Source organism: Drosophila sechellia, chromosome 2R (genome assembly GCF_004382195.2).
Source record: "Drosophila sechellia strain sech25 chromosome 2R, ASM438219v1, whole genome shotgun sequence".
NCBI lineage: Eukaryota > Metazoa > Arthropoda > Insecta > Diptera > Drosophilidae > Drosophila > Drosophila sechellia.
Genome location: NC_045950.1, coordinates 12,929,978 through 12,955,924, shown reverse-complemented (window position 1 = coordinate 12,955,924; position 25,947 = coordinate 12,929,978). Strand labels below are relative to the sequence as shown.

The 25,947-nt window shown below is 42.4% G+C and overlaps 5 protein-coding genes across 10 annotated transcripts; 3 read left to right on the top strand and 2 right to left on the bottom strand.

Moving 5' to 3' along the window:
- Positions 1 to 168: 168 nt before the first annotated feature.
- On the top strand, positions 169 to 5,221 carry LOC6609507 (far upstream element-binding protein 3). 3 transcript variants are annotated; one of them, XM_002034155.2, is made up of 7 exons: positions 169 to 311; positions 368 to 553; positions 633 to 1,724; positions 1,781 to 1,933; positions 1,996 to 2,483; positions 2,548 to 2,794; positions 2,857 to 3,210. In XM_002034155.2, the coding sequence occupies exons 2-7, from the start codon at positions 479 to 481 to the stop codon at positions 3,208 to 3,210; spliced, it is 2,409 nt and encodes an 802-aa protein (XP_002034191.2). In that variant the 5' UTR covers positions 169 to 311; positions 368 to 478. The 3 variants fall into 3 exon arrangements, with proteins under 3 accessions (XP_002034191.2, XP_032572108.1, XP_032572107.1); XM_032716217.1 differs by adding an exon at positions 3,793 to 5,221 and having other exon boundaries at positions 170 to 553; positions 2,860 to 3,327; XM_032716216.1 differs by adding an exon at positions 3,793 to 5,221 and having other exon boundaries at positions 170 to 553; positions 2,857 to 3,327.
- Positions 5,222 to 6,787: 1,566 nt separating this feature from the next.
- On the bottom strand, positions 6,788 to 11,722 carry LOC6609506 (protein DEK). 4 transcript variants are annotated; one of them, XM_032716220.1, is made up of 11 exons: positions 11,647 to 11,722; positions 10,898 to 11,144; positions 9,830 to 10,311; positions 9,347 to 9,767; positions 9,185 to 9,285; positions 8,949 to 9,122; positions 8,698 to 8,886; positions 8,502 to 8,586; positions 8,325 to 8,446; positions 8,114 to 8,266; positions 6,788 to 8,049 (listed from the first exon to the last, which is right to left on the bottom strand). In XM_032716220.1, the coding sequence occupies exons 1-11, from the start codon at positions 11,647 to 11,649 to the stop codon at positions 8,035 to 8,037; spliced, it is 1,992 nt and encodes a 663-aa protein (XP_032572111.1). In that variant the 5' UTR covers positions 11,650 to 11,722; the 3' UTR covers positions 6,788 to 8,034. The 4 variants fall into 4 exon arrangements, with proteins under 4 accessions (XP_032572111.1, XP_032572112.1, XP_032572110.1 ...); XM_032716221.1 differs by having other exon boundaries at positions 9,830 to 10,305; XM_032716219.1 differs by lacking the exon at positions 11,647 to 11,722 and having other exon boundaries at positions 9,830 to 10,305; positions 10,898 to 11,277.
- Positions 11,723 to 12,541: 819 nt separating this feature from the next.
- LOC6609505 (flap endonuclease 1) lies at positions 12,542 to 13,982 on the top strand. The gene is made up of 2 exons (XM_002034153.2): positions 12,542 to 12,745; positions 12,807 to 13,982. The coding sequence occupies exons 1-2, from the start codon at positions 12,664 to 12,666 to the stop codon at positions 13,880 to 13,882; spliced, it is 1,158 nt and encodes a 385-aa protein (XP_002034189.1). The 5' UTR covers positions 12,542 to 12,663; the 3' UTR covers positions 13,883 to 13,982.
- Positions 13,895 to 17,544, bottom strand: LOC6609504 (integrator complex subunit 8). The gene is made up of 7 exons (XM_002034152.2): positions 17,352 to 17,544; positions 16,864 to 17,283; positions 16,689 to 16,806; positions 15,711 to 16,633; positions 14,784 to 15,648; positions 14,265 to 14,727; positions 13,895 to 14,196 (listed from the first exon to the last, which is right to left on the bottom strand). The coding sequence occupies exons 1-7, from the start codon at positions 17,464 to 17,466 to the stop codon at positions 14,077 to 14,079; spliced, it is 3,024 nt and encodes a 1,007-aa protein (XP_002034188.1). The 5' UTR covers positions 17,467 to 17,544; the 3' UTR covers positions 13,895 to 14,076.
- Positions 17,545 to 22,867: 5,323 nt separating this feature from the next.
- LOC6609502 (UDP-glucuronosyltransferase 2A3) lies at positions 22,868 to 24,577 on the top strand. The gene is given in 3 exon segments (XM_032716608.1): positions 22,868 to 23,136; positions 23,139 to 23,572; positions 23,574 to 24,577. Coding segments are annotated over 3 exon segments (1,455 nt in total). The 5' UTR covers positions 22,868 to 22,979; the 3' UTR covers positions 24,438 to 24,577.
- The last annotated feature ends 1,370 nt before the right edge of the window (positions 24,578 to 25,947 follow it).

Sequence of the window (25,947 nt, the reverse complement as noted above, 5' to 3'; positions counted from 1 at the left end):
TTGAATGTCATAAAATTTGAGTACACCCTTTATTTTAAATAAATTCAAATAAGTCTTTTAATATAAAATTTAACACAAATTTACCAAAAGCGCGGACTCAAACCGTGAATACCTTATGCGCAGTGTTACCGTTAACCAAATGCAGTGAAAATCTTGAGGGTGAAAAAAACGCCACCAGTCAAGCATAATGCTATACAATTTTTTTGCAAACGCATAATTTTTACAGAAAAGCCGAAAGAAAAAATTTAAAAAAACGTAGAAGAGCACGAAAAAATAACAGCCCAACTATAAGGCAGAGTTGGCATTCAAAAGTAACTAAAACGAATTTCGGAGAAAGCCAAATATAACATTCATAGTATTTTCTCAGCCTTTGTGAAACAATCATCGCTTTCGGCTATTGAATTTTCAACGCGTGCGGTCAAACAGAAAAAAAAAATCATAAAGAACCGAATTACATACTTATTAAAAACCAACAACTATGAGCGAGTTCCAGCAACAAGGCGGCATCAATCAATCGCAGGCACTCGCCCAGGCAATTCAGCGTGCCAAGCAGGTGAGTTCCCACCACTTGGAAGAGGAAGAAGCGGAAGTGGGCATTGATTCGGCTTCTTTTGCCCCAATCCCCAAACCAGATCGCAGCCAAGATCCAGCCAAGCCAGCAGGGCGGCTCCATAGCGGGTCCATCGCCACCGTCTTCGGGTGGAGCACCCAGCTTTAAGCGTATCAACGACGACGGCGATAGCGGTCCGGAATCCAAACGCTCTTTGGGCAGTCCGGAATACGCCAACAATAGCTCCAACATTAGCAGCGGCAGCGGGGGTGGTGGTGGCGGCGGCGGAGGTCCTGGCGGTGCCAGCATTACTCAGGCAATCGCCCAGGCTGCTGCGGTAGCCGCTCGCTTGGCCGCCTCGGCGGGAACAAGCTGTGAGGAGCAGATCCGTCTGCCCGAATCGGTGGCCGGCGCCTTTATGGGTCGTTCCAGCAACGACACCATCACCCACATCCAGGCCGAGTCCGGTGTAAAAGTGCAGGTTATGCAGGATCAAGATCGCGTTATCATGCTGCGTGGTCAAAGGGATACAGTCACCAAGGGCCGCGAAATGATTCAGAACATGGCCAATCGGGCTGGCGGGGGACAGGTTGAGGTGCTGTTGACGATCAACATGCCGCCACCGGGACCTAGCGGGTATCCACCTTACCAGGAGATCATGATTCCGGGCGCCAAGGTGGGCTTGGTTATTGGCAAGGGCGGCGATACCATAAAACAGCTGCAGGAGAAGACCGGAGCCAAAATGATCATCATCCAGGACGGACCAAACCAGGAGCTAATCAAGCCCCTTCGCATTTCCGGCGAGGCGCAGAAGATAGAGCACGCCAAGCAGATGGTGCTCGACCTGATTGCCCAGAAGGACGCACAGGGTCAGCAACAGGGTGGTCGGGGCAGCGGAGGAGGTGGCGGCGGTCCAGGCATGGGATTCAATAACTTTAATAATGGCAACGGCGGCGAGAGCACCGAAGTCTTTGTGCCCAAAATTGCAGTTGGCGTGGTGATCGGCAAAGGCGGCGACATGATACGTAAAATACAAACTGAGTGCGGCTGCAAACTGCAGTTCATCCAGGGAAAGAACGACGAAATGGGCGACCGCAGGTGCGTCATTCAGGGCACTCGTCAGCAGGTCGACGATGCCAAGCGCACCATTGATGGGCTAATTGAAAACGTGATGGTGAGTCGAAAGTATTTTCTTAGAGGCAAATACATTACCTATATCTCATGCGATAGCAACGAAACGGCATGAATCGAAATGGCAATGGAGGAGGCGGTGGCCCAGGAGGAGACTCTGGCAACTCAAACTACGGCTATGGATACGGTGTTAATCACGCCCAAGGTGGTCGGGAGGAAATTACATTCCTAGTTCCCGCTTCCAAATGTGGAGTAGGTTCAGAAACATGGCGCCAGAGTATCAAGCTCTCTAAACGTTACCCATTTCCATGCAGATTGTTATTGGTCGCGGCGGTGAGACCATCAAGCTGATCAACCAGCAATCTGGAGCGCACACTGAAATGGATCGCAATGCCAGCAATCCCCCCAACGAGAAACTCTTCAAATCTAAGGGCACCACCGACCAGGTGGAGGCTGCCCGCCAAATGATTTCCGAGAAGATCAACATGGAGCTGAATGTCATTTCTCGCAAGCCCATTGGTGGCGGTCCCGGCGGTGGTGGCGGAAATTCTGGCGGTGGCCAGAACAACTCCCACCACAATCAGCAGCAAGGCGGCTATGGCGGCCAGAATCAAATGCAGGGAGGCGATCCCAACTCGGGAGCTGGCTACCAACAACAGCCTTGGGGTGGACCCTACGGGCAGCAAGGTTGGGATCCGTCCGGTCAACAGCAGCAAATGGCCATGGCTAATCAAGGAGGCGCTACTGCGGGAGGAGCTTCCGGTGGCCAAGACTACTCGGCTCAGTGGATCGAGTACTACAAGTAAGCATTCACCAACAACGCTTTCATAAATATCTTTATATAAACCTATATATTTCCAATTTAGACAAATGGGATGCCATCGTGAGGCTGAAATGATCGAGCAGCAAATGAAGGCCAAGCAGGCGGGCGGCTCCTCCGGGCCTGTCCAGCCGCAACAGCAGCAACAACCCCAACAGCAGCAACAGTCCCAGCAGCAGCCAGGAGGCGCTGGTGCCGGAGGAGCCGACTACAGTGCGCAGTGGGCGGAGTACTATCGCAGCGTGGGCAAGATTGAAGAAGCTGAGGCCATCGAAAAGACATTAAAAAATAAGGTGGGTGGAATGCCATCCCTTCGATACAATATTATCTATATAATGGAAATACTTAAAATTAGCAGCAGAACGGAGCTGGTGGACAAAGCAGTACGCCGAATTCAAGCCAGGGCGGCCCCAGCACCGGCCAGCAGCCCAATCCCGCTGCGGCTGCGGCGGCAGCAGCTGCTGCTGCAGCGGCGGCCGGTGGGTATGGCCAGAGCATGACGCCCACTCAGTATGCACAGTATTCGCAGTATTATGCAGCTGCGGCTGCAGCTGGTGGTCAGCCCCAGGGAGCGCCTCAGTCCGGTGGAGGGCAGGGCGGTGGTCCGCCGGGCAACTATCCTGGCAATTATCCGGGCGCTGGCTACGGCGGCTATCCCGGTGCGCCGGGCCAACAGCAGCAGAAATCGCACAAAAACGACAATCACTGAGGACGTTCGGCGGGATCGGAATCGTCGGTGGCGGGAAGGAGGTGTATGTGGGAGTGGAAGCGAACGCCGAAGTGGAAGATGCTGCGGGTTGAGGACGATGCAGGTGCCTTGAATGGGGTGAGTTTTTAAGCTAAAAACATTTCTAGTAGTTGTCAGAGGAGTGTGTTTATGTATATTCTATTGAAATTGAATTGCCGCCTATAAATTATATGCATTACGTATTTTTGCGTTGTCCATCTGCTTAAAAATGATCGCTTTATTTTAGAAAATCAATACTCCTCATCTGCATTACAAATATTTTACACAATACAATTTTGGGTTCACATTTTCCAATTATGTTGGTACGAATTTGTATTTTGGGCGAGATCAATTTTTCGGAAAGGATTTTAGGCAATGATAATCATGTTATGATAACCATAGTAATGGCCCTCATCGGTTGGGTTGTGTGTTTTCAGATGATTATCATTTTCCTCCAAATCTAAGTTTGTTGACTCAATTGGAAAATGGTGTGATCCATTGCCTACATTATGACTTGTAATAGCCTAACCAAATCTTGTTTACCATGCGTAAAACTCTTTGCAGTGATCTATTGTTCTACTATGTCCTATGTCTTTTATCCCCCCACAAAACTAGCAAATCAGAAATGAATTGATTTTTAATTGCAATAACAACAGCAAAAGCAAAAGCAGAAGCATCACCATGGGATGAAGGCGGACATCAGGCGAGGACCCGGATAAATCGGAGAACGTTAAGCTTTTGCAGAATTGTAAATTAATTCTATTATTTGGATACTGCATATAATTTCACCACTAGCTTGTAAGCGATTATCCCGAGATCCTAAGTTTACTTTTACCTAATACTTACATATAATTCCGACCGATTGAAACATAATGCTCTTGCTGTTCATGATCACCACTTGCACAGACATACTAAGAGACGCTAATTGAATCCGTTTTGGGTGTTTTTTCATTTTTTATACACATCTGCATATATATAGTTATATATATATACATCGCATATATAGGTTCTTTCACCGTGAAATCAGGCAACCGATCTGCAATGGGCGTTCTAGTAATTAAAGGCACCCTTTGTTAAACTTCTCAACTTTAATAGTAGCAATAAACAAATCGAACGTTTTATATACACGAACTCATTTTCACGTACTTAGCTTAGCTTAGTTGTACTAGAAGCCATTTGAACTATATATGATCGACATTTACACTTGATCATATATACATATGTCTGCTGATCTGGTAAGATTTAAAAGATTTGATCGGACCTTTATATTCAATTTGATTCAAGTGAGGGCCTGGTACAAAAGGTTACCTTCTTTAATTGATATTTAACATCTTGCATAACAATATTTTCATCTTTCAGTTCTGGAGAATCCATGAAATCATTTTTGTAGCACTAAGGTGAAACTGAACTGACTTTTAAATTATTTCGTGCTCTATGATATTTTTTTAAATTATAAACCTGGTTTGAATATACTTGCAATATTTACCTTTAAACGAACGCGCAGGATAATCATGCTTGCTTTAATATCTATTTCACCGAATGCAAACATAAAGTATGGTATTTTCAGAGGCCGCTCTTCAGACCAGTTAATAGCAGAAATACGAAATCAAACCCCAAAACTTTTTCACACTATAACAAAACAAAAAACAAAAAAAAACACGATGAAATACGAACCATACATATATTGTAAAAGTGTCAAACTTGGTAAGATTGTGTGTTGTTATTACTGTCTATTAAACATATTGCAATTGAAACAATGAAACTTACCCAATGAATGTAGGTCTACCATAATTTAGTCTTAATACCGATATATAATCTAAGTTTTACGTCTCCCCAAATATCTGATTGTTGCAACAGCAGATCAACCATATTGTAACCGTTGTTCGGCCAGGCAGGATCAGTTCGGGACTACCATCCAAATCCTGATCTCCGTCCTGCGGCCGGCAAAGCATTGAATAAACATTTAATATACCATATAATATATATCAACATACATATTGCCAGCACGGAGCATTTCGGTGCTGTGTGTCCTATTGCGTTTCTATTAATTACATTTATACCCGTTACTTGTCTTGGCATATATAGCAAATATATTTTTCAAGTTAGTTGTCTTTATATTCCGCTAAATGATGCATGATATGCCACTACATTTTCAAGTTCCCTCATCCTAAACCAAAACATTAATGAATAGTAACGGGTATCAGATAGTCGGGACTCGACTGTATCGCTCTTGATTTATAATTCCAGCTGATTGTTTATGCCACATATGAAAATCGTTTATTGAGCGTATTTTCAGAGGTTCTGGTCGTTCTTGCTCGTGGAAGAGACCTTGGGGATCGGGACGGGCTTTTGACTTTTCCCAGGGATGGTCGATTGATTGCCACATTATTGGGTATGCTTGGAACCACATTGGAGTACAATTTTAATATCAAACTGCACATATATTATACCCATAACTGATTATTCTGAATATTTTTTATACTACATACTATTCCTTGAAAATTGACTATATATATGCATATATTTATATACGTATTTCTCAATAATTGCCTAGCAAAACGAACGATATTTGATTTCCCGAACAGTGCTCCCTATTGATAAATTCTGTGCTGTATACATATTTGTAAAATATCGTTTAAAGGTATCATTTGCTTGCTCTATAAGCGGTTTACATTGGCTCCCAAGCCAATCCCTAATTTATACTATTCCATTTTGTGTATATTTCGTATAATAAGAGCGATTCAGGTCTAGAATTAAAAAAAATATCCGAATAATATGGCAGTTTGAAAGAAAAGAACCCAATTTATTATGGTTGTGGGAAGTCGATTTTCTTTTTTCATTCTAGCAAAGGTTTTTAAGGACATCCTGCGTATCCTATATCGTCCAAGGTAAGTATGACCCAACCAAATATTAAAAGTAGAACGTTCAATAACCCATTTCGTTGAGCATTTCTTTTGGGTCCAATGTCAAGCCGTTTATTTTGCAATCAAATGATATTTTTGAAATTTACATTTCTGCATACATTTCCATTCGTTTCATTTAAATTACGTGCTTTGATCTATTTGCAGGAACAATTGAGAGAAAAGTTGATTCCTTCTCCCGTATTATCCACACTTCTCATTGATATATGTATTTTTGTCCCGAAATTGATATTTACATTGTTTTTTTTTAAACATATATTAACCATTTTTGACAATATATATATATATTATATCTGAATCATAACTGACTATCTGTATGTTTCAGCGTTTTGTCCACTCGACAGCTTTCAATTACCACCCGGTAAATCCCCGACAGAAATTAGATTAATTATTTTCTTAAATCGTATAGATATTTGTTAAATTCAATTGTAGAAAATGTCCTAATTGAACAATTTTACATTTCAAATAAACTTCCCATTCTACAACCCAAAATAAAAAATCTTTTTCCTTCAAATTAAGTCAGAATATATATGGACTACTTAAAAAGAACGCTTTTAGAAAAAAAAAATCAGATTACTTCCGCCACTGGGATTTTGATCCATTTCAATAATTCCAACCCATTTAGAAAATCGATAAGGTTTCTCTTAATTTGTAGCACTTTATTACTGCATTCCATTTAGCTTTTTTAGCAAACATTTGAAATTGAAACAACAGAATGCACAAGAGTATATAGCTTAGTTGCCAATTTCTGGGACTAAACTAATTTAGTGGAGCTTTATTAGTGTTGTTTTTGATATTCATTTACGAGTTTACTACGGGAAAACTTCCATTGAGATGCGACTGTGATAATATTGAAACGGATTTTGTTCTTTTACTTTTCTCTTGCTGGCAATTAAACGTTTCGGTTTTTTCTATTCATTTGTTCTTTTAAAATTAACATACATCTATTATTACCTTGTAAATATCTAATATTTATAATATTTAACTTTATTCCTCTCCTCATTCCACATTCAATCTTCTGTTTGTTTATTTTACTCACAATTTGCTGTGAGCTTGTCTCTAGTTAATAAGCCGAGAAACCTTCCTATCTTCAATCACACTGGGGCCCGAGCATTTGGGTTGAACAGCAGGAGTTGGGATGCGATGGAGACATCAAAATCAAAATGGGTTTCAAGGATATATTTTGGGAACAGCAGTTATACATTTGACTCAGGAGCTCCGCTCAAGTGTGCCTTAAAATTACTCGCCCAAAAAAGATACATTATTTTTTTTTTACATTGGCCAAAAACGTTTTGTAATCGTGTAAATTTAAAATGTTTTCCACTTTCGTTTTTTTTTGTACTGCTGCCAGTGTGTGAAATTTCATATATTTCACGCTTTTATAAATTTGTAATTTTGCTTTTTGTTTATTATTTCTTGTGCCTTAAGGTTAAATACATCTTTTCTTGTTGAACGTCAAATCAAAATGCACTACAGTTTAGGTGTTTCTTTTTTATCGGATTTTTACAAGTTTCTCTTTGTTTAATTTACACACTTCGCAGAGCTGTCGTTAGCACACACTTTCAGGAAAATAGAAAATGATGTGCGTGCGTGCGCACGTTTGGACAAATAAAAATTTATATATACAGATGAATATATATAAGAATGGATAGTCGACTGCCGCTGACGTTAGGATTAAGGTGAACTGCAGATAGCTTTTAGGATAGGAGTACAAATCATATACTTATAGGAGACAACTACTAGGAGTTACATTTCGCGAACCATGCCCAACTTCTTTCTGTTTTGGCGTACAACGTCCTGACTTTGCTGTCGCCTGTTTTCTTTTGTATGTGTACAGAGCCTGGACCCTTCTTCGACTTTAAAGTGGCCTTGTCAATGCGTCGTTTTATGTCGCAATTAACTGAGAATTGGTAAATCAATTGAGTTTAGGGAAAACAGAAATTATAAATATGCTTGTGACTTACCGCTTTCACTGTCGCCTTGATGAAGTCTTTCTTGTCTGTTAGGTCAAAGTCAGGATATTTTGCATACACTTGCTTGCACACCGTTTTCATGGTAATCTCCTCCAGATTGGCTTTATCCAGAATCTCTTTGACATATCCTCGTATTTGTTCGTCCTGCAATTAGATGTTCGATGAGTATAACACATTACGATTTCGATTACTGGCTACCAACCGTTGGGAATGCCTGTTTGCCCTTTTTGGTTAGTGGCTCATCCTCGTCGGATTCATCTTTGTCATCGACATCATCATCTTCCTCGGACGATTCCTTCTTTGATTTTTTCGATCGACTATCGGCTACGGATTACATTAATTGTTATTTCATACGCTTTTCATACTTTCTTGAACTTACCCTTTCCAGCTGGTTTTGACTTGTTGTTAGCTTTGCTATTTTTCGCAGGCGTAATGGGCTTCTTGCTCTTTTTGGGACGTTCCTCCTATGAAATTGGCATATATATGTTAAAACACCAAATGCTCGATATTAATTAAATTTACATACTTCGCTTTGATAAAACACCAAATGCTCGATATTAATTAAATTTACATACTTCGCTTTGATCACTGGCAAAATCGGAGACATCCTCCTCCTCTTCATCCTCGGATACATCCTCATCTTCGCTATCTGAATCTTTACGCTTGCGGGAAGCTGCACCTCGCCTTCTACCCCTTCGTCCAGCTGACGCAGGAGCTGCCGGTCGTCCACGTTTTCCAACGGAACCACGTTTGCGTTTTGGGACCTGAGGATTTGGGTATTTTAATACAGGTCACTTGGTCATAAGTTTATAGTAGTAATACATACATCACTGTCGGCATCGGAAACTTCTGATTCCTCTTCTTCCTCGGAATCAGAGTTTCTTCTGCGACTTTTGCGCGCAGGACGACCGCGACCACCGCGGCTTGGGACTTTGCGACCTGCTGCACCAGGACCACCCCCACGACCACCATCAGAGTCGGAATTGGCAGAAGGATTGTACTGTAATCAAAACGACATATGAGCCAATTTGTGTGCATGGTCTCTGGGCGAAGGATACTTACATCTGAGCCCGACTCGGAGTCATCATTTCTTCTCCTCTTGGGAACTGCAACTTTCTGCTCGCTATCGTCAGAGCTGGAGAAATCTACATATGCGGACATTTCTGAAAGTAAAACGTAAACATGTTTAGATATATGAAGTACTTTTGATTTAGATGAACATACTCTTTCCTGCCGTCGCGCGCCGGGGACGTCCGGTGGAATTGCGTGCAGAGCCTCTGCCAGCGCCGCCGCTAGACTTTCCGCTCTTTCGCTTCTTGTCCTCTTCACTGGGCGGGTCCTCCTCATCTTCATCCAGATCCTCGTCCTCGGGATCTTCCTCCTCCTCCTCGTCGCCCTGCTCCAAGCAAAGCGACTCGTCGGGTTCCATTAGGAATTTGAGCACGCGCAGGACAGTCTCGTTCTTGCTGCCCTTGCGCTCGAGAGTAAGGATCTCGCAGATGCTGCGCAGGCCCTTATTATCCACCTTTTTAATGGCCTCCAGCTTTTTGTTGTACTCCGCTGAATCCTTGGCAAATTCGAAACCGGCGAAGGAGCGCAAGTTCTTCTTGACCACATTGTTCTTGCCTTGGGCGCCAAAGCAGATCTGTAAATGGGGAGTGAAATTAGGGACAAGTTTTTGGCAAAAATGTTCGTCAGCTAACTTACTGCATGCAATGTTTGCAGACCATCTACACGAGTCTTGTTAATATTCTCATTGATGCGATCAATTTCGGCGAGAGCCACGACATTCTCATCATCCTCGGCCACCTCGTTATTCTTGTCCAGGCCATCGTTTTCCTCTCCGTCATCATCTTCGGCATCCTCATCATTCTCGTCCTCTTCGTCGTCGTCCTCCTCCTTGGCCACTTTGCCATTCTTGGCCTTGGGCTCGGGTTTCTTGGGCTTATCGGCTCCGGACTTTGGCTTGGACTCATCAGTTGCATCCTTTTTCTTGTCCTCTGCATCTAATTTCGGTTTCTTCTTTTCGCTCTCTTCATCGCTAGCTTTCTCATCACCCTCCTCCTCTGGTTCATCACCGTCTTCCGAGTTCTCTTCGTCCTTTTCGGAGTTGTCCTCCTTTTTAGCATCCTTATTGTTGGACTTCTTTATTGCCGGCGAGGGAGATTTCTCCTTTTTGTCAACTGCAGCTTTAAAATTAATTGTATTTATTATTACTATTTGTAAAAGTTCAAATGTAATAAAATAAAAAAGTAGTTAAAAAATAAATGTCTTCAACCTTGGGAAGTCCAATGCTAAGTTCGTTTGGGAGCGCAAGGGAACATGAATATTGAAGTTTTGCTGTACCTCGGCATTAAACTACGCAGAACCCATTTAAAGGATTTAGCATGAACAAAAGCCAAGGAAGGAAGGAAGTAGGGTATAAAGAACACAATCATCAAATTCTAATAATGGTTTTGTAAACATCGGCACGGCACGGAGAGGGATCGAACCACATGCCAACATCAGCATAGCGCAGTAAACACAACAAGAGACACAAGGAGCGACGCTTTAGACCGCAGAACCACATCGGAGCTCTCCCAATAAGTAGCCGAAAGCGAACAAGAGCACGAGAGAGGAAAAGAACTTTCCCGAAGAGAGAGCTGAAAAGTTCGGCGCGTTTTTTGAAATGCGCGCTAAATTCACTTTGATTTTTGTTTTTCTCTCTCGTTCTTCACACACGCTGTTGGTTATGATTGTGTGTTCGCGTGGCTTTGCCTTTTAATTTTTATTTACCTGCATCCGATTCGGGATTTGAAACTGCCGTTGAGTCTCCTTTGGCTTTTTTATCAGCGACGTCATCAGTGGCGGCAGAGGCAGCGGCGTCGGCATCGGCGGGGGTTTCGGCTGCATCTTTGGAGCCCCTTTCCGGGTGAGCCCCCTCGGCTTTCGCCACCCCCGCAGCGACCGATGCATTCTCCACATCGCTTACCTTATCGGCGGCATTTTCTTTGGCTGCCGTATCTGCCGCTTTGTTAGCATCCTTTTCGTGCGGCGATGGCATGGAAAGATACAAAGTCACAATTGGATTACACTTGCAAATTTTTTGGCGGCCAATACGATGGGTTTCGGTGCGCCTATTTCTTTTTTAATCGAATCGCAATTTGAGTGTGAGTTAGGTCTTCGGCGATTGCGAGTTTGTGTATGCGTGTCTTCTTCGCCGAGCGAGCGAGCAAGTGAGAGAGGGAGTGAGAAACGAGAGAGTCGATAGAAAAAACAACATTGCAAATCTATGAGGCGCACACAAACACAATAGTCGTCCCGCTCGCACCCACTCGCATCGGCATTTCGAGCCACAACGACGCCATGTTTATACACACAACCGAACGGCGGGAGAGAACCGATAGTCGGACAGTTAGCCTCGCGGATAATTTGTTGCGCTCTATTTACACACAAAATACTTTATCAATCCCGCCGTTTTCATTTTACCTCGCTGGCGAACACTTTCCGGCGCTTTTCCCCACATTTTTCACCTTTTTACATACCATATTTCTAATGGCTCTTCTGTTTTTCCGTCAGCCGACAAACATTCAATCTGCTCACTAGAAGAGGTGTCACAATCGATAGTATCGAGGTCGACAAGCACTAAAAAATACCCGGCCAAATAATGGGTGCCCTTTTCATTGCTCACTTTTGGCGGGCTTTTTACAAGGCGATTATGTTGGTATATATGTTCAGTTACTAATACCATGTTATTATTCTGTATATCAAAATGCATCCAAAAGTCCAAAAGTTGATAGTGTCCAGTCAACTCTATCGCAATTATTCTAAGCTAACTATATTGCTTACTTGTAATCATATTCTAGTGCATCTTTTAGTCTGATCTGACTAAAATATTTATATACGCAAATAAAAATATTCAAAAGAAAATCTTTATTTTTAATTGAATTTGGGTAATAATTTAATTAACTGGTGTATTTTGATTACTGGTAATCATATTTTAATGTATTAGTCACACTGATCTGACTTAAAATATATTTATATGCGCAAATTAAAATAGTCGAACAAGATACTTTCTTATTAAATGAATTATTAACCAGTCCTATTTATTTATGATATATTTAGCTTTCTAATGCTTCGGACTAAAATATTTATATATGCAAGTAAAAATATTTAAAGGAGACACTTTCTCTTTTAAATGAAGTGTTAACCAAAACCATATGATTTTGTTATATTTTGCTGACCTAATGCATCAGTCACATTGATCTAAATGTATATTTTTATATATAGATATATATATATATATAAATATTTATATAGAAAATTTTAAATGAAAATGGCCTATTTGTAAAAACAAACACTTTAGCGAATAAAAAATGTTTACCATACAAATGGTAAATCCGTTCTGGTATTTATTTAAGTATTAAAAAGGCGGTCACACTTGTTGCCAAAAAAGCGCGCGGCGTGTTTTCACAAACAAAACAATTTGATAAACCCCCGGCTTTACTTGATATAATCATATATTTAATTAATAACAAGTGTTAAGTTAACATACAATCGCCATGGGAATTTTGGGCTTATCTAAGCTCATTGCCGATCTGGCGCCTCAGGCGATTCGCGAAAGTGAGATGAAGCATTTTTTCGGTGAGTCCTGTTCTATTGCTAAATATAAACAAAACTTAAATAGAACGCTTACATTTCGAAGGTCGCAAGGTGGCAATCGATGCCAGTATGTGCCTGTACCAGTTCCTCATCGCCGTGCGCTCCGAAGGCGCCCAGTTGGCCACCGTAAATGGTGATCCCACGTCCCACTTAATGGGCATGTTCTACCGCACCATCCGATTGCTGGACAACGGAATCAAGCCGGTATATGTCTTCGATGGAAAGCCCCCAGATCTAAAGTCAGGTGAGCTCGCGAAGCGCGCCGAGCGGCGGGAGGAAGCGGAGAAGGCACTGAAGGCAGCCACCGATGCGGGAGATGACGCCGGTATTGAGAAGTTCAATCGCCGATTGGTCCGGGTGACCAAGGAGCACGCCAAAGAGGCCAAGGAACTGCTCACGCTAATGGGTGTGCCCTATGTTGATGCACCGTGCGAAGCGGAGGCCCAGTGTGCCGCTCTGGTGAAAGCAGGAAAGGTCTATGCCACCGCCACGGAGGATATGGACGCCCTCACATTCGGATCCACAAAACTGTTGAGATACCTTACCTACAGTGAGGCGCGAAAGATGCCCGTCAAGGAGTTTAGCTACGACAAGCTGTTGGAAGGTCTGGCCATTAACAACCGAGAGTTCATTGATCTATGTATTCTGCTGGGTTGCGATTACTGTGAGAGCATCAAGGGTATTGGACCCAAGCGAGCGATCGAACTGATCAACACCTATCGGGATATAGAGACCATTCTGGATAACTTGGACTCTAGCAAATACACTGTGCCCGAGAACTGGAACTACAAGGTGGCGCGGGAGCTCTTCATCGAACCGGAGGTAGCCAATGCCGACTCCATAGACCTCAAATGGGTCGAGCCGGATGAGGAAGGTCTTGTCAAATTTCTGTGCGGCGACCGGCAGTTCAACGAAGAGCGCGTTCGCAACGGTGCCAAAAAGCTGATGAAATCCAAACAAGCCCAGACTCAGGTGAGACTCGATAGCTTCTTTAAGACACTGCCCAGCACCCCGAATGCCACAAACGCTGCCAAACGAAAAGCCGATGAAGCAAAGAAGAGCGCCAATAATAAAAAGGCCAAAACCAGCGGCGGTGGACGAGGCCGGCGACCCAAGTAGATCATTCGTGTCTTATCTGGAAAAACGTACAATTCTTTAATCTTAACTTAATCGTATTTAAAGCCTATGCATACAATAAAAACTACATCTTTGAGCTTAATGCTAGTTGGTCTGCTTGTGGGTGCGGGTGAGGTTGTGGTGTTTGATTATGGATATTGGATTTTGAATTAGAGTTTGGACTGTGGGGGCTGCGACTACAGCAAATACTGCTTGGCCAGGGCACGCAGAAATCTCGATTTCCGCACCATGGCAGATTCTCGTTTGATCTCCTCATTGTTGTTTGCATTTAGCTCCAAAGTGCCCATCATAGAAATCTGTTTTTTAAAAAGTTGATAAGAATTAATGATTACCCGCAAAAGAACACCGAGTAATAGATTCCTACCGCTTCAAGTTTCCGACTGTGTTCTCCTCGCTTAGCGTGCAAATTGACGATGAACTCCAGCAGAGTGGTATCCCAGATGCAGCTGTAATATGCATCCATGGCGTCAGTGAAATTCGACGATTTCTCGCTGAGATTCTTGAACACAATGCCATAGTCAATCTCATCAAGGAACTGGCACAAAACGGTGGCCTGCATGTGGCAGCCCAGATTGGCGGCACAACGAATCATCTTGCGGATTACATAGTCATCGGCCACATTCCTCTGCAGCGGCATGGTGCAGTAGTCTGTGCCAGTAACCAGCGCATTTACATAGCAACGCATTGCGGACTCATTATTGCCGATGGCTAGATCTAGATCACCTTTCATCTTCAGCCAAGAAATGGTTTGCGGATAATAGGACAGAGCCTCGGAAAGAAGCCATTGAAGGGTCTCGCACACGCTCCTCAAACTGTAGCTGATGGGGCTGAAAGGCGGATTAAAAGATATTATTTTTCCAAAGCAAACTATAACTATACTCACTTGTTAATGCTGGTAGGCCACAGCTGCATGTACTCGCAGCTTAAATCATGGTTGGGGTCATCCTTAAGTATGTTGTGGACTTTGCCGATCATGGAGATGGCGAGGCCGAAAACGCTTTGGTGGCGGATTCGCTGTAGGAAGGCCTGCAGGGAACTGATACCGCCAACTCCTGAGGAGCCACGCTTCGGAACGTTGAGGAACATGCTCAGCATCAGCTCCCAGGCATCGCGACAGACCTTCTTGGGGCCCTTCATCTTCTCCATCTCGATGAAGGTGGCGGCGAAGGCCAGGGGTAGCTCCAGCGGACCCGCCCGTTTATCCAGGTAAAGGAGAGGCGGAAATTCTGTGAGGTTAAGTAGCATGATAGCGCAACTCTCTAGGATATCCGGGCGTGGAACGATAGAATCTCCTGCCTGCAGGGCTCCCAAACATTGCTTGCATCTTCCTCCCAAGGATTGCAGATCTAGTGGCTTCTGGTGCCACTCCTCCAGGCACTGTGTTATCTGAATGTGTAGGATTTCCCAAGTGAGGAGCTTACACATCAGCTGCACATTGGCCGCCATCTCCTGGCGCTGATTTTCCGACTTCAGTACACTCAGCATAGAAACGGCATCGATGTAGTTGCCCCTTGTGGCCAATTCTCGCGCCTTGCCGAGCAGAACATAGCTGAAGTCTTGCAAAAAGCTAACCGGCATGGCCATAATAAGTGTTTTCAGCGGCTGCGGTACGTCCCAACTGGGATTAATGGCCCACAGAGGTTTTCCGGGGGCAGTTGCGCATAATTTCACTAGCAGAATCCTCACTGTGTTGGCATTGGTGCAGCTTATCAATTGTCGCTCCAGAGCGCCCACGTCAACTCTGCTTACTAGAAGGGGTAAATTCAAATATAATTAATGAATTTAGTTACAGGAAAGAAGAATCTCTTACTCTTGGAGTGACACATCCAGTCGGAAAGCGAGGCCAACGAGTTGGTGGGCACCGGCGGCGCCGCCTGCAGCATCTGTTCGTCAATATCCTGGAGTTCATCTGACGAGAACAGTCCAAATCCTCGCACCGTTTGTAGCAACTGTCGCGACTGCCCGCCCTGATGAAGCAAACAGTCGATGAGGAAGTGCTTGAGTGCCGCCTGTTCTTTGAAAGTACAGTGGGGCAGCATTTCCTGCAAACCCTCCACCAGCGGGGGCAGGCAGTCCAGTTCCCTGTACTTCTCAAAGTACTCAACGCTACCGAAGATGCTGCCCCACTCAAAGATGTTGCGCACCACATTCAAGGCAGCCACCTGCAATTGCAGCTGAACTGTTTCCTTGAGTATGCCCGTGGATATGGAGCCCTCAATGTCCAGTTCCAGTTGCCGCCGGCTTATAAAGGGGATTTCTCGCCTTCTGTTGTCCAATCGCAGTATGGACACAATGTCTGTGTAGTTGTTAAGTAGCGATTGCTGGAACTTCTCCAGGAGTGACTGCTCCTCGGCGCTAATTCCACAGGCCTGCAGTAGGCCTTCCAGTTCTGACGGTCGTATGTGGCAGTAATATAGAGTTGTCTGTGGCGGGATTGCCTGCAGATTAGTATTACACGCGGCGGCCGCTTCCCGGGCCAAAACATACTGTTTGGTGTACAGGTAATATTGGGCGAGCTCGTAGTGCAGTTGGGCTCTCAATTCCTGGGGTGTAATTAGGTGCATAACATCGTAGTTTTGGCCAGTGCCCAGATCATCACACCGCAGCGGGACAAAGGTGTCGTAGTGAAATATGTAGAAAGGTTTTGTCGATGCGCACAACTGTTGCAAATACTCGATGGATGGTTGAGTCGGTGTGTCCAGAAACTGCTGAAGCTGGTCCACAGTTTGGTACCTATAATTGAACCTTATTTGAGCATTACAGTTTGTATAACTTAACCACATCTTACATTGTATTTTGAGGACGTGGCGCTTTTAACGCTTGCTCCTTGATCAGTTGCATTCGCAGTAGCAGGCGGTGGTATATGGTCAATGCGAATCTTGCTGCTCTTTCGTTTCCAGCAGCGGCTGAAAGGATTATAGAGGATATAGAGGAGTATATGGGGAGGCTAGGAATCAACATACAAATTCTCGCGTCAAAATCATTGGGCAGGGGAATACTCAAAGAGCAGCCGTAGCTTATGGTGCACAGATCGCGCAGCAGGGCCAGCTGCATAATCACAGGCATGTTCTTCTCCAATGCATCCAGATCCCACTTCAGCCAAGTGGCTACCTTCAGCTCGAGGATTTTAAGTGCCAACTGCTTGCGGTTCAATTGCAGGCCCTTCTCCGCGGGCCTCTGTGGGCTATGGGGCATGCCTACTCCGCCGGAGGCATTGGGCGTTGTCGGCGCAGGGGCACCACCAACCACGCCGGGAATGGGTCCCGAATTAAGTGGCGTCTGGTTTAAATTCTGCAAATCACTGCCAGGCGTCCCCACTGATTCCTGCGCCGTGTTCGGCGTCATGCTGATGAACTGCACGATCAGCTCCATGGCGCTGGGCTCTGTAAATGGTGGGTATGGATTGTAATCTCGAATTGTCGGCCGGATTCCACAAGTGAGTCGAACATACCGGGATGCGGGCGCTGCAGATGATGCGTAATCTTATGCGGATCGAGCAGGAACTCGAACCACAGTACCGTTTCGGCAGCCAGTGGAACTGGCTTGGGCTTAAGAGGATCGTCCATGCTAATCCCTGCCAAAATTCACCAATCAAAACAAAAATTTAAGAATGGCGAAGGGAGACCAGCTGGCTGTGGCCATACAATCGATTTATCTATCGACGGGCGATAGATTTTGTCCGCTTTTGGTTTCGATACTTGTGCCAAATAATCTGATTTCTGTTATTGACAGCCCTGCCAACTCGTTTTGTGGACAATTGGAAGACGACCGTTTTTCAAGATGCCGTTAAATTTAAATATTTGAAAGGTTTTTGTTTTAAATAGACCGGGGGAAGAAGGTAATGCTATCTTGGTGATCTTTTTGTTGGTAATTAAAGTTTTCCTTATTTGTTTGGGACACAATAAAATATTTCCGCTTGTCTAAAAAAAATTTGTCCTCTTTTTGCTTAGGCACAACTGTCGGATAAATAATTAGTTATCCATTTATTTATTGTTCATAGTAATCTTAAAACAGCCTTTACCTAAAATGTTTTAATAATAAATACCCTTTTAACCCAATAATATTCGTATATTAAGATTTTGAAATTCAGCTGTAATATCAAAATAATATCCCAATTTCAATGTAATTCAAAAGATTTTCAATTTATTACTTCTTTTTTACTTCTTTCATTTTACTAAATAAGTTTATTTATATTTTATCCATTAGTGTCATAAAATGTTTACCTCCATCACCTTTGCACATTGATCGGAAAAGCACAAACAAAAACGACCAAAAGGGGAGTACCTAATCATTTCAATATGCCTAAGACTATTTTATTGTTGTTCATTAAAAATGTAAAGTAGCCTCAAAAACTTTTTGGGTAATTTATGCAAATATTCTGTTTGTTGTATATCGAGTCAGGTGCTCTAAAGTTGGGTCATCTCTCTCTTTCAGTTTGATTTCGATGAAGACACTGAAAGAAATCTCTTACAAAATGGTACAGTTTATAGTTGATGTTTTGGGGAATATTCGAAGTCTTTTTTTTTTATTGTGCACCTTTTTTCTTAAAGCCGTTGGATTTTGATCTTTATGAGCATTTCTCGACTCCATAATCTGAATCTTAAATAAAATATTTAACGTTCAATCAGGCGATTTTATGCAAATTACACGTTTCCACTTAATACATATGCATATGTGTGTTTATGGCATTTTTCATCTGCTTATGATCATTGGTTTCTATTGGACGGGATGCTGGGCTCGTCAAGGCTTCTTTTCTAGAAGCCCCAGACAAATAGATTTTTAAGAAGAATTATATTTTATTTCTGGGGTCAAAATGTGCTATAATCTTTCTACATACTTTGTTGTGTCGCCGTTTTTCCCATAATTATGCAATAAAAACGCGGCAAAGAGACTTAATTTTCAAACTCTTCTTCGCATAAGAATTGGTACAAATCTTTTTTAGTCGTCTTCTCGAAGATGAAAATTGTGTTGGGAAAGGTGTTAAGGGGGTGGCCTATAAAAACGTCAAATGCGTAAAAGTATTATTCCGAAATTCGTGTTAATATCGTCATAAATTTTAATAATAAATTGTCATCGAAAAAGAATAAACCTTTGGCTAAATTTAGATTTCGCCTTGAAGTCTTTGGGGAATTTTCTCTATATAGCTATTCATTCATGCTTTTTTTGACGCAACCAAAATTCCTAGGGAATGATCTGATCTATTTAGCACTTTCAATAGTTCCGAATCAGCGAAATGGCTTATCTCCTTCGGGTTCAAAGTTGCCCTCAAGGAATGCGCCTGTTTTGACGATTCGACTTGGGACTATTAGAAAATAAACGTTTGCTAAGTCATTGCTAAATAACACTGATTAGCTGCCTGATTTCGAAGGCGAGTCAACCGGGTTATCGTTCCGTTGAAAAAATCATTTTCGACAGATGCGGTCAGAGTGGCGTTTAAAACTGAAGCGAGTAGTACAGGGTATGATTAGGAATTAAATTGAACAAGTATACGCAGTGTTGACTGCTTTTGAAAATATCCCCGAAAACAGTTCTCATTCAGTTGCTAGGGGAAATGCCAGAGGTTGGAGCCTGTTCAATATTTGCATAATATGCCATACTTTGCTCACAAATTAATTTAAATTTCGTTTTGGGGCAAGTGGAATACCTTTGGTCGTAGAAAACCAGAAACGTCTCAAAGTTAGTGAGGCTCAAACAAACCCGAAAAAAAAAAAAAAAAAGGGGGAAACAAAGGCCGAAAACAGCTTTTCGAAGTCTATTGATTGGGTCGTAAATTTGTTTGGTTTTGGGGGTTTCTGGCGCGTCTTTTGTCGGGCTTATTTGCATTTTATGCAGGTTGATGTTGAGCTCGTGCCATTCACAAACATCGATACACACAGGGCCAAGTATTTATGGCTTTGGCCTAGCTATCATTCAATAATCTCCGCATAACTAAGCTGACCCACTGAATTTCTCCATTGTCCCATAGGCAGATCTTTGAAGTTTCGTGGAGACTCTGAAATGAATGCAGCCTAATTAGATCTCTCTACTAAGCCAAATTGTGATACAAACAAAAATATATCATGGGGAAAACATATTTTTTAAATGGTCATATGACCAGTGATTACGCATGGTTCGAAACTAATACTCTTTCCAAAGGGTTGCAAGCTCTGGATTTCGTAACCAATAATTCATATTTATAGCATATTTTTTAGTTCTGAACCAACTTGTTAACATTTTATCGATTATGTTCAAATATTAAATTTTACTTATTATTATGAATATATGTAGTTTGTGTTTTTAAGGGTATAGCAGCATTCGTAATTTTGGAAAGTTCTTTTAAATATTCTAAAATATTTTTGTGAGTTCCTCGCTTTATATTCGTTTTCTTCTTGATGTTATTAATAATGCCATAAATTAACTAAATTCATTGCTATTGCTAAATCTTTTTACTTACGCACTGCGACACCGCCAAGAAAATATCAAAGAAAAAAATCGAAAAAAAATTCGAAAAAAAAGAAAAGTTAAAGGCGCACGGGAAAAAGTTTTGAAATGTGTTTTCTTGTCGAAAGAATTCGTGTCTGTCGTCTGCGGGCGGGCGGAATGGAAACGACGACACGAAAATCTTTCAGCAGCAGTTGACACACCCGGACGAGCAACCCGGACACCTACGCAACTTCTTCGGAAAGTCGGGGATGTGCTGGGGCTGATGTTCTTTGGGTGGAAGGGGGTGGTCCGGAGAATGGCTCCCCGGCGGAAAGAGAAAATTAAATGAAAATTGTGGCGAGCTTTTCGACCGCTTTTGGCTTCTGAAATAATGCAAAACCGAATGTTGGGAAATTCTCCTCCTAATTTCGAGGCATTAGCCATCCAGTCGAATGAGCAATACCCTGCAGTATCAGTATCAAGTGTTTTTTATGAAATATTAGTACATTTTCCCTTTATATAATCATTTAAAGCTTTTATTCTATTTGATCTGATTTTAGTTACAAGTTATTTGGAAAATGTTTAATGACTGACGCTTTGGCTAAAGTAACTTTGCCACACTGGCAATTTGAGTTTAAATAAGACATCTTTGTCGGCGCCATGGTTTCTTTCGTGGATATTTTTTGGAATTGGAAAGAATTTCAAAATGTGATGGCATTATTTTAGAATTTCATCGCTGTCGCCACAATGAGAGCTGTTAAATATACCCAGGCAGACATTCGGAGCTTCTTGGCTGCCGCCTTTCTTTCTTTTGGTGTCCAAAAAGTCATGCCCCGGATTGTCCTGGTCTGTTTTTTGGAATCATTTACCATGTAATGGCTTCAATAGACGAAATGACAAATGTGTCACTAAGAAGTGTCATTCTGAAGAAATCACGCGGAAATGCGGATCAATGGACCAAAAAAGAAACTGTCAGCGTGGCTGGGATAAAGCAGATCAAAGCCATTTTTCCAATGCTACGAATGCACTAGTTTAGAAAATATCTTTAAGATAAATCGAAGTGGATTGCTAAGACCTTTTGTACTGGAAACCACTCACACTCAATGAATTTCCATTCATTGAAAGTTTCTTCGGCAACGAATGCTTTTTGTTGATCTCGACAATGATGACGATCATCTTCAGATTGCCGCCAGTCACTTGATTCGGTTTTACCGTTTGCGGCAGCATTAATAGCCCGAAAATACACCTTACCTTGCCAAACAAAATCGAATTCGGAGAGCAAAAGACTCCAAAGATCGTGTCTTTTGATGGCCCAGCAATGACACACATTTGTCAAAACGGGTTCACTTCAAAAGAGCCCGCGAGAAAGGGAAAGAAATCGAGCTGCAGAGAGAGAGATGGGTATGCGCACAATGAAAGAGATGGCTGATGAAGGTGCAAGACAAGACGGCAAGGCGACAAGTGAAAGACAAATGTGCGGCCCATCAATTGTCAAATGGCAAACAGGAGGTGATCGTATTGAACATTTTCAAATACACACAGAAAAAATTCTAGAATCAATGATTGTTGCATACTTGAAATAATTCAAATATTTAGAAAATTAGAACGTTGTAAACTCTATTTAATAAAAGTATCTATAATACTTCATGTTATTTAATTTAATTCTCAGGTTGGTGGTTAAATGTGTACTGCAAAATGGTGACAAATTTTTGTTATGGTAATCCAACCTGATGGATTTCCCACTGATGGCGTGGAAATGGTTGCACAATTGCTGCTCTCGCCATTCATCATCCATACAAATCCACCGTCATTCCCCTCCATTTTAGCTTCTTGGCCTTGTTAAGTCACGAGTCTCGGTTTTCTTTTTTATTTAGTTTTTTTGTTTTTGGTGAGCCTTCAAGTATTTCGATTGTTCTGTTCGCCTTTTTGTTTGCGAGCAAATATTACGCTAGACCCTGAGACAGGGTACCAACTACAATCCATTTAACTTGGAGCCGATTGACAAGCCAGCCGAAAACATCTGGGACCGAACAAACGAAGGAGCCAACTCATTTGTTTAATCGCTATTGAAACAGTTGGTTTGATTGGACCTGTTCTCCACTGTGTTTCATAGACTTAACTTAACTCCACGGCGAATGAACCTGTTCGATCAACCTGCTTTTCCCGCTTTTTTTCTTTTTTTTGCCCCATACCTTTAGGTTTTCCCTATTTGTCCAGCGTGTTTCCTCGATCATTCAGAGCTGACTTGACTTCCTATCTGCGACAAAGAAACTATTTTTGAATATGAAAACAAGATATATACAATCATACAATTATCGAAATTACTTAACACGTTATTTTATATACCAATCTATGTCAAATTTATACGGCTAAGGATGTATTATGCCAGAGTATATGCTGTTCGACTAAATGATTTTCTTTATCGTTCCAATTTATGTTAATCTGAATAGTTAATGAGATTGTTTTTAAGAAAAGAATGGAATGATTTCGTGTATATATGATATGTCCGGTTCACTGGTACCCTTCAGTTGCCCCTTCATATTGACTCGATAAACTAATGAAAATGTTCGCAGTTTTTTCGTCAATTATATGGCTTCTCGCAGTGGCATCTCCCAGCCAAGGAGCAAATATACTGGGTGTCTACAGTGCCCTGAGTCCATCGCATCTGATCATCCATATGTCCACGGCCAAGGCTCTGGCCGAGGCAGGACACAATGTCACCGTGGTATCGATGATGCAGCCCAAGGTGATGCACAAGGACATCCATCTGATTGTGGTGCCAGTGACGAAGGAGCAGGAGCGTACGCTGGAGAATCAAATGGCCAGTATGGCCGGAACAGGAATAACATCATAACCACCATGTATCTACTCTTAAATGGCCTGGATGTGATGGTCACTTCACAGGCTGATCTGCTAAAGGATCCGAGATTCCAACGCGTTTTCCAGACCAAATTCGATTTGATGATATTGGGCTCGTTTTTCAACGACTTTAAATTGGGAGTTGCTGGCAAGCTGAAGGTACCCGTAATAGTCGACTGGATGATGCTGTCGAACACCATGATCGATGAGTTTGTGGCCAATCCCTCGGAGGTATCCTATGTGCCCAATGAGTCAACTTTTGCCACCACACCCATGTCCTTCTTCAAGCGAGCCGAGAACTTGGTAAAGCATGTGATTCTTAAATACTTGACGATACGCTTTAATTACAAGTTTGACCGCATCTATAATGAAATCTTTACGGATAAAGATATGCCAACGCTCAGTGAGATAAAAAAAAAATATATCCATGGTCTTGGTCGGTTTCCATTTGATCAGCGACGGCCCAATACGACCTCTGGTACCAGCTATTATTGAAGTTGGAGGTATACAGGTGAAAGAGCAGCCAGATCCGCTGCCCCAGGACATTGCACAGTTCTTAGAGAACTCCAGCCAAGGAGCGATATTTCTGTCATTTGGTTCCAACATAAAGAGTTACATGGTCAAGCCGGAAATCGTTGGAATCATGTTCAAAGTGCTCTCCGGCCTGAAACAGAATGTTATTTGGAAATGGGAGGATCTAGAGAATACGCCAGGCAATGCCTCAAACATTTTCTACAAGGACTGGCTGCCACAAGATGATATCCTGGCACATCCGAACACCAAACTCTTTGTCACACATGCCGGCAAGGGCAGCATCACTGTATCCCAGTACCATGGAGTCCCTATGGTGGCACTGCCCATTTTCGGTGACCAGCCATTGAATGCGGCTCTAATGGTAAATTCAGGATATGGCGTTACACTCGATTTGCAGACCATCACCGAAGCTACTTTCCGCGAGGCCATCAACGAGGTCCTGCAAAACGACAAGTACACTCAAGCGGTTCGCAAATTCTCCGGTCTGTACAGGGATCGACCTTTAACCCCCAAGCAATCTGTTCTTTTCTGGGTGGATTACGTTCTGAGGCACCGTGGTGCCCCAAATTTGCAGAGTCCAGCGGTGCATATGGGATTTGTTCAGCTACACAACTTGGATATCTACGCCTTGGTGCTTGCGATCTTGATATTCTTAGTTTTCCTAACTCAGCTAGCTGTGAAATCTTTGCTTGTAAAGCTACTGGGAAAAGCTAAAGTTCCAGCAAGAAAGAAGAAACAATAGTTATTAATGTATATTTTTCAAAGTGCAGCTCAACTTAAAAATGTATAAAAATTGCTGTTTACAAATTGGGCTTAAATTTGTATGTTGATTGTAAAGTATATTAAGTATAGATTAAAACTATGATAAATATATAAAAGAAATAATAAAAAGCATAAATCTTAAAATCCTTAAATTTCTAGAAACGCCCTAAAGATTTTTCTGCTTTGCTGTCTGCTCGAATGTAATTTATTTTTCAAATTAGTTTAAAAAACGCCAAATTAAGTTTCTGCAGCCCAGCAAAGCTGTTAAAGCCGAAGTTTAATTTCCCGTTCGTGGCATAAAATAGAAATCAAACGGAAACTTTCCCAGTCAGGCGCTGTCCGTTAAAAATTGAAATAAAGCTCGGGCTGACAAAAGAGCAGGTAGAAACAGGTAGTAAAAGCCAGCCACTCCCCCGCCCCTCCTCCACTTTTGTCGTCATATGTACTACACATATGTATGAATACTATGTGAATATGAATATGTTTGGCGGGAAGAGCCGTGCCGCACTTATTAGTCTGTTAGTCTGTCTGCACTTAAATAAATCCTTCAGCAGGCTCGTCAGAAACTGTTTACCATGAAGAGCGTAAGTGGATTTGACAACTGTCAACTGGTTGGTGGCTGGTGGTTAGTGGTTAGCCTCCTCGTTGGATCTGGCTGCCTTTCGTGGTTGCCTTTCGCATGCTAATGACCACGTCATCTTGGAGGGGCATGTTTGCGGAGGGGGTCATGTTGCACTTGCCACTTGACATTCCACTCCCTGTCTCCGCTTCTTGGCTTGGCTTCCTTCGCCCGGGATAGCCCATCATAATTTGTATATTCCTCATTAAAATCCAATAACGAATGGGCATCGTGGTTGGGTGAGAAGAAACAGGATTTGGAGGACTGCTAATAACCAGTTCTCTCTATGATTCTGTATCTAAACAAGAGGTTTTTTTTTGTATTAATTGTTAATATATGATTTATTATGTGTAATACATCAGTGTTGAATCCTGTTACTGATATAATAAGTAACAATATAATATCAATACAATACACCAGTAAGAATATAGCATCATAATTTAAGCTAATTGTATTATAGAATGAAACATAATAACTAAGATCCATCCATCCTAATCATTTAATGCTAGCTTAGTCTCTGTGTATCTATAAACCATTAACCCCATTCGACCTGCAATTTGGCCGGCTTGATCAACTTTGACCCTACTCAAAACACTTTATAGTTCAAAGAATTGGTCACACACACTAACGCTTAATAGACGATCAACAGGTGGCTGGATTTTGGGAATTTATGAAACTTTTTAATTAGGCTCCGTCTAGAGGGCGACTAATGAATTGACTCGAAGCGCAGTGGCCATAAATTTTAATTATGCCCCAAGGAGCCAAAAACGAATATCTCACCAAGAGTTGTGGGGTTTAAACGCTAAACTAAAACAGGGTATGCTAGATTCGAACAAAAGTTAGGAACAGGAAAAACAATTATTTTTCCGAC